The sequence below is a fragment of the Chrysochloris asiatica genome, unplaced genomic scaffold (genome assembly GCF_000296735.1).
Source record: "Chrysochloris asiatica unplaced genomic scaffold, ChrAsi1.0 scaffold00017, whole genome shotgun sequence".
Lineage (NCBI taxonomy): Eukaryota > Metazoa > Chordata > Mammalia > Afrosoricida > Chrysochloridae > Chrysochloris > Chrysochloris asiatica.
The window spans coordinates 10,028,571-10,036,948 of record NW_006408535.1 but is presented as its reverse complement, the minus strand read 5'-3'; the positions used below and the strand labels follow the sequence as shown (position 1 = coordinate 10,036,948).

At 38.1% G+C, this 8,378-nt stretch overlaps 1 protein-coding gene across 2 annotated transcripts in view; it reads right to left on the bottom strand.

The window, feature by feature from the left end:
• SLC25A21 (solute carrier family 25 (mitochondrial oxoadipate carrier), member 21) overlaps positions 1-8,378 on the bottom strand; it is a 367,602-nt gene that overhangs the window by 111,488 nt on the left and 247,736 nt on the right. For both annotated transcript variants that reach the window (XM_006835332.1, XM_006835331.1), the window contains exon 3: positions 7,226-7,290. In XM_006835332.1, the coding sequence (XP_006835395.1) occupies positions 7,226-7,290 (65 nt within the window). The remainder of the gene's footprint in view (positions 1-7,225; positions 7,291-8,378) is intronic.

The window sequence follows — 8,378 nt, the reverse complement described above, 5'->3', positions numbered from 1 at the left end:
GGATGAATGTAAAACTTATGTTCTCCCATGTAAACTATCACATAACTCACAATAAAACATTTAAAAAAAAATCTAATGATGACAAGATTTTGTTGGTTTCTATAGCAGATGATATTTAATATAATTTTCTTAGCAAATTAGTTTCCATGGAAGTAAATCTAATCAATACCTCATATAGAATGGTCAAAATTTTCTCTTTTGCTATATTTTATATTTTGGGCAAAAATTCTGCTTGAATATGATGCTTTGCTCCTGGGTACTCTGTCAGGTAGCTGCCAACATTACTGATAAGGCCTATTCATATGTCCCACTACGGTCTGCTTTTAGAGTCCCCAGAAATGATTTAAGCATTAAGTGGTAGAAACTGTTTCCTATTCTATGACCTTATCTGGAAAGACAGGCCCGATCATGGCCTTGAAAACTCTGTGGAGCAGGTCTACTCTCCACACATGGGGTCACCATGAGTCAGAAGCCACTTTGACAGCAACCAACAACTGCATTAACTTATAGCAGAATTGGGCAAGAAAAAACACAGGTGTGGAGCAAATGATATTTGGTTGTTGCAAAGAAGAGACCTGGTGTGCAGTGGTTAAGCACTCGCTTACTAGCCTAAAGGTTGGCAATTTGAAACCAGTAGTTGATCTGTGAAAAAAAGAAGTAGCAGTTTTCTTCTATGCAGATCACAGCCTTGGAAAACCAATGGGCAGTTTAGGGTAAATATGAGACAGAATGGACTGGATGGAAGTGGACTTGGTGGATTAGAAAGAGGTGGTTCCTTGAAGACATGGCTCTAAGTCTTCTTCATTGTTGTTGTTAAGTGCCATTGAGTCAATTCTGACCTATAGCAATCTTGTATAGGGGTTCTGAGGAGCAGTTAGTGAGCTTGAAGTTGAAATGATTTTGCAGTCCAAACAACTTTGCAGTACAGCACATTAACCCACAGAGTTATACCAGGTAGTCCAAAAGTCACTATACCACTAGACAGATTTTAGATACCTAGAAATGACTTTAAATCAATAATGGATGTCCACTTTTCTAGAAAGAGAATTTACTCACTTACTCATTCCAGTCTCTGAAACCCTATACAGGTCACTCTGATTCAGAACTGACTCAATGGCATTTAACATAACAACATAACATTCAACAAATACTTATTTAACATAGGTGCTTTCTATGGTCTAGGAACTGGGGATGGAGCCTCCTTGGTTCTATTAGATGATGACAACCCTGAAACTGTCCTGTACTCACTATTCTAATGCAATAGATACTAAAACCATTAACCATGGAAGGAGAGGCATTATTGTATTAGGTTTTAAAGATCATTTGTTTTCTTTCCATCCTACGACCATAATCACTATTCTTTGATAATCATCTTGTTGGGATTTGGAAATGAACAGTCCTGGGTTTGAATCCTGGCTATGGCTACTTAGCTGTGAAAGCATGAAAAAAATCAACTAACCTTTTAACTTCCCCAAGCACAAAATCTACCTTTTAGAGTTATTAGTAAATAAGATAAAGATTTAACTAAGATTTCTTGGCATGCCTGGCACATAGAAGACTTTCAATAAATCTTAGTTTCCATTCCCCTCCTTCACTTTGGTTGCCATGGGAACCATAGATGCCTTGGATATATGTATCACTGTGAGAAAACATGTTAAGATATTTTCATGTGCTACTGCATTGGATCCATACAATAACATCATCTATACAATCATGATTCCCATTTTGCAGATGTATACCCTGATGCTATGAGTGGACTGATTGGAACTTTCCTCTACCTCCAATACCAAGCTTGTGTATATTGTTAACCATGATACTATATGTCATGGACTGAATTGTGTACCTCCAGCCTCCCCCCAACCCTCACCCCCAATAGGTATCAATTCGGCTGGGCCATGATTTTCAGTGAGTTGTAGTTACGTAATGATATAATGTGGTAGTTATGTGATGCTCCCCCATCATGTGATAAACCAATAAAAAAGATTAAGGGCTGAGTCTTCATGTGGCATTATAAGATAAGCACTAGACCACAAGGCCTGTTTGAACCACAAGGTCGGTGGTTCAAACTGACCAACCGCTCTTTGGAAACCCTATACAGGGTCCTATGAGTTGGAATTGACTTGATGGCTCTTAACAATAACAAATTGTGGGAGACTAAATCAACATATAATTTCTATTGTTGTAGAACACCAATTGTTTCTCCTTATATGGATGTGATGACTCTATAGGATAATCAGAAGCCTGCAAATCACAAGGTTGGTGGTTTGAGCCCACAAGCCGTTCCACAGGAGAAACATGTGGCTTTCTGCTCCTGCAAAGATTTACAGCCTTGGAAGCTATACTGGGTCACTGTAAATCAGAACTGACTCAATGGCACTTAATAAGTTGGCTCCATTTACAGCCAACTCCATTATAGGGTTTCTGAGGAATGGCTGGTGGGTTTGAACTGCAAGCCTTTTGGTTAGCAGTCCACTGCTAATTCTACAGTGCCACACCAGAATTCCATAAAATACTATACTCATTCATGATTAAACTGTGATTATAGTTTGGTTTTCCTTGCTGCTGGGGACTTCTTGCCTCCTCTGATACCTGGGATGGCTACACAGACCCTGGAAACCTTGAGTCCCTCAAGGAAGAGTATGTCAAACTTTTTTTGAACACAATCTACAGCAAAAAATACTTATCTACCACGCATGTAATGCAGTTTTTATTACCCAAAGTATGACTGAAGAGTTTTGGAAACATTCATGTTTAACCAGCATTTTGGAACTTGGACATAAAATGTCAAATTCAATTAATTTACTGTGCTATGTTGTTGTTGTATACTGTCAAGTGGATTCCAATTCATAGAGACCCATATGACAGAGTAGAACTGCCCAGTAGGGTTTCCAAAGCTGTGTGATGCTATAGGATAAAGCACTGGATTGCAAGGTCGATTTGAACAAGGTCGGTTCAAACTCACCATTCGTTCATCAGAAACACTATACAGGGTCGCTATGAGTTGGAACCAACTCATGGCACTTAACAACAACAATCTTCATGGGAGCAGATCACCAGGTTTTGTCCCCCATGAATGGATTGTAGGCTGGAGCTGCCAACCTTTTGGTTAACAGTTAAGCACTTAACCATCACATCACCAGGGCTCCTTAGCTATGCTACTTAAAACCTACATTTTGTAATGAAAAAGTGGTGATATGGCTGGATTTATCCGAGGGCAAAGGGGCTCGGTCTGGAGGACAGGGCATGGTGGTCCCTGTAGAATTGTGACATTGTGGTAGGGCAGAGAAAGGTCAGTGCATTTTGCCACAGTCTGGATGAATCAGCTCTCCAAACTGCTTTTTCCCTCGCTTTCAGTCCGGGCTCCAATCTTCGGAGAAACAATCTGACCTCAACAACACTTGGGAGAAAGATGTGACAGTTTGTTCTGGGATGCTGTTCACTACATGGAAGCATTCGATCCATTTGGGTCTTGCTTTTTAACCAAGAAGACTTGAGCAGTGTTCAGTCTTCGGCTGATTATCTCCCACTACCAAGATAGGATTGCTCTGAGAGGTCTTCCTTATGCCCTGTGAATTTTGAGCTTCTCTAGTTTGAACAAGTACTAGTCCCAGCCCTGTGTGAGTATAAAGTTGTTTTTTTCAAGTTCTTTTGGATGGTTCTTTCGCAGGCCTCAGGCACTTTCCTACCTGCATGCATTGTTCAGTACTCTGTTGAATACTTAGGGGACGCTCTGCAGATTTCTGGAGTTTTCTCTCTGTGCCACCCTCTTCTCTGGTAATTGTCTATAAACTTTAGATGCCTTGCTTTCCCAGACTCTAAACCCTGTCTCAAGGAGTCCTGGTGTGACTCTGTGGGCTAATGCACTGGACTGCAAAGTTGGTTTGAACTCAAGGTCAGTGGTTCAAGCTCACCAGGCACTCCTTAGAAACCCTATACAGGGTTGCTATGGGTCAGAACTGACTCAACAGCACTTAACAACAACAACAAACCCAATCTCAATTCAGATTGTCTACTGGTCCCTTCTGCCTGAATTCCTCTTCCCTGCCTGGTGTCCTGGAATCTCTGTCAAGGCAGTAAAGTGGGGCAATCCTATGAAAATCATCTCATTTGTCCCCATTTCTCACATACTATTATGCTTCTTTGCTGAGGTTCAGTGTCTTGAAAACCATCGTATAACATATTTTATTCATTTTGTTGTTGTTGCCATTTTAGGCAGGGAAGAAAATCTGACTCCTGTTACTCCATTTTGGCCAGAAGTAGAAGTCTTTGGTCTTCTAGATATTCTGATGTGGAAATTTTAGGGAATAAGACTTGAATGTTTTCTGTTACAAAGTAATACATTTTCTTTTTTCCCCTCTCTATGTATTTTACTTATTCATCTTATATGGATTGAACATCTATGTGTAGATACTATATCATAGTTGTAGAGATACAGTAATGAATAAATAGCCTTCGTTATTTATCATCTCTCCTAAATTTGGTTGGAGCCCTGGTATAGTGCTGTAGGATAAGCGCAGGACTGAAAGGTCAGTTTGAACCATAAGATCGGTGATTCAAACTCACCAGGCACTTCTCAGAAACCCTATACTGGGTCACTATGAGTCGAAACCAACTCAACAACACTAAACAACAAGTTTGGTTAGCATTATGGAGTACTTGAGAATCTGAACCTATAAAGCTCAAGACCAGACCCTGAAAGCTGGAACTTGGTGGTAACTCCTATCTGTAAGGTCCATTTGATCTCTTTCTGAGGTTTTTATTTTATTTTGCTACCTGCAATACTAACTCTGTTTTATTTTGTGAAAGAGGAAGTTTCATTGATAAATCTTATTACTTGAAGGATTCATCTAATTTCAAATGATAAAGTATGGAAAAACTCAAAATCGCTTCTGTTTGTAGCAACAGTTATAATTAAAATGTGAGTACCAAGGAAGGAAGATACACACACACACAAACACACACACTGTCATTGAAAGTTTTTAGCCCTGAAGTAAACTTTGATGACATATGACGAAGCATTTTATGATGTATGAAATTTTTACAATCAGGTGATTGCTTTCTTCACAAATCCTAAGATAAATGTCTATAAAATGAATGTTTTCATAAGTTTTGCCAAAAACAATAACAACAACAAAACAAAAAACCCCAAGTGATATCCATCTGGCAAAGATACACTAAGCTCCAAGTTATACTTAAAAGCCAAAGTACTTACCATATGTCTCAATAATTTTAAGGTAAAATCTACTTGAAACAAGATGTCTGGGATACATACACTATATCCAGTTGCCTGAAAGTTCATCTGTTAACCATTGTTCTGGCAGGGAGCATTGCATTTTTTTTTTTTTAAAGTAGAGAATAACTCAGTTTCGTAAAGCTCTTTTTTTTTTTTTTTTCTTTCTTTCTCGTAAAAGACTGTTCAACATTGATAAATCTTAATCCTTTTAAAGATTCAGTTGCCTCCAATACATGGTACGAATGGAGAAAAATTCCAGGAAGAACCTAATTCTAATTTACTTTACTTATACATGTACACTGAACAAATGGATATATTATTTCAGGGAGACAAAGTGACTTTCCTTTTGGACAGGAACTCTGCTCTGTTTGTTTACTTGGGCAATCTTTTATCAAGTGAAGCCATTTCATAATTCAATTCGGCCCTTTTGTGTACTTTGGTGAACTTTTTCCAGATTCTCCACTGCAATTCATATCTTTATAATGAAACTTGTACTGAAGTAATAATAAAAATCACAAAAGCTATAGCAACAAAGAGGATGAGTTTATAAAAAAAGTATGTTTTTAAGCTTTGATTTCTGAATTCCAGACCTGAATCAAATCCTATTTAGTATTTTGACATAATGCAAAAATTTGGTGGTTGTGGAGGCATGTTGGTTATTTTATGAATTTTAACCCAGCCACCATCTTAGCTTACATGTATGTTAACTGCCTCTTCTCACCTTCCAAGAATATTGTGAATACAGATTGAGTAATGGATGTGAAAAAGCTTTCTGCTAATAGTTGGAAGGAAATTTTTCCTGTAAGTTTTGTTATTGGTATTCTGGAAAGACAAAGTCATATTTGGTGATGTCTGTGGTGTGGGAGAGACTGGTAAGAGTCACTGTTACCAGTACTTTTTGTAAGATAGGTTATATGAAAAAGGTGATCAAATTTAGTTCTTAAATCTCCTGGTATTCCTGCCAGATCGCCATGTTCTGATCTAGACATTGAACCAAAAATAGTACATCAGCCTCCACAGGTATATGGTTAAAATGGTGGAAATCTGGATAATAGAAGTAATACTTTTATAAGACTCAAAATAAAGAATTCTTAATAGAAGAGACCAAGGGATAAAGAGAAGTTAATAGCCAAATAAATGTGTTATATGTAAACCATATACAAAGAAATCTAGTGTATTTGATCATTCTCTTCATAAAATATTGGGGATGATTTGGGGAGAAAGATGTTTCTTCCTTTCTCTTTTAAAAATAATTATTGATCCAAAGGAAAATTTCTAAATTGCTTTGAGAAAAGTTTCAAGCTATTCTGTGGCTGCTGAGATTCATTTAGATGAATTTCATTCACCACTATACTTTTTGTTTAACTTTCCCATTAGAAAGAGAGTGCTTTCATGCAGAATGTGGGGTCTTATCCAAAGAAGCAGCAATACCAGTGAGGAAGGCAGAGATGGGGACATGGAGAAAGGGAGCAGCTGAGGACTCTAGATTCATGGGAAGAGAGGGACTGAGAGCTGGTGGTCAGGAGGCAGACTTGCAGAATGTGCCCTTTGGTGGTGTAAATCATTATATATGCCTGAGTGTTCAAAAAAAAAGAGCTAAAATAAATAGAGAGAAATACTGTTAAGTGATAGTACATGGAGGGGATTACAATCCTTGTAATGAAACAAAGCATATGATTTGTTGAATGTAAAACTGATGATCTGCCCTGTAAACTGTCACTCAATTCACAATAAAAATTAAAAAGAAAAAAAAAAGAGAGAGAGAGAGAGAGTGCCTTTGCCTGACAACCAACCAAGCAAACAGTATGGGGTTATTTTATAGATTGACAAAGTCTACTTATAATAAACATTATGCTACAATTTCTACATTAACATTTTTAGTGCCTTATGTATTTAACTCACATTAATGCCCCATGGCTTGTTTTGGGATGTTTGAATGCTGAAGTTGTGACTGTAGCTTATTTTTACTTGATGAGAAGTGACACTACTTACCTTCACGGCTCTTTTTGGTGTTTCAGCAAGGATGGGTGGCAGAATTCCCTTGTAAAATCCAAACAGTCTGTAGGAGAAATAAAAGATTTTACACAAATGTAAGTAAGGACAACTCTAGTCATTGTTTAAGGATAAAGTAACAAGTCCTAAAGTGTTTCCAATTATTCAGTGTAGGACACTGATCTTAAAGTCGTCCATATTTTATTTCTAAGGTAGAGAGATGATTAATTCTATGTTTATTTGTATTACAATATTCAGAAGATGAATAAAGGATACAGAGGCTGGAGTCCTTTAGGTAAGTTGCTAAACACAACCATGAGTTGTACCTTAAAGATGAAATTGACCCTCTTGACTCCAGAGAATTTGTTTTTTCAACTGTATGGTTGTTGTTGTTATTATGTACCGTCAAGTCAGTTCCGACCCATAGCAATCCCATATAGGGTTTCCAACTTGCAGTTAGCCACCTAGTACTTATCCTACAGTGCCACACCAGGACTCCAAGTTGACTAGGTCCCCCACGTATGGATACCCCATATACAATGAAGCAAAATGCTCGGCATGGGAGGCATCAAGGTCAATTGACATAATAGAATTCACAAAAACAATATTCTACATTCTACTTTTGTTAGTAGCTTGTAAACTGCCATCTAAGATGCTGCTCCCTGTCTAGAGCAAAGAAGAATGAAGAAAGTTAAAGACACATGGAAACAATTAGTTCAGAAGACTAATAGACCACATGAACCACAGTCTCTACTGCCCTGGGACCAGAAGAACTAGATGGTGCCTGGCTACTTACCACTCTGAAATATACGCATGCGGAAGCTGAACAGTGAATATAGAAGACTGAAGAATAACTGATACATTTGAGTTATGGTATTGACTAAGAATGACGGAGCTCTGGCAGCATAGTGGTTACGAATCAGTCTGTGAACCGCAAGGTGAGCAGTTCAAAACTACCAGCTGTTCCATGGGAGAAAAATGAGGCTTTCTGCTCCCGTAAAGATTTACAGCCTCGGAAACCCTGTTCAGGGTCACTATGGGTCAGAACCAACTCGATGGCACTCAACAACAACAACAACAACAACAACAACAACATTGACTAAGAATATTGAATATGGACTGCCAGTAGAACGAAGAAATCTGTTTTGGAAGA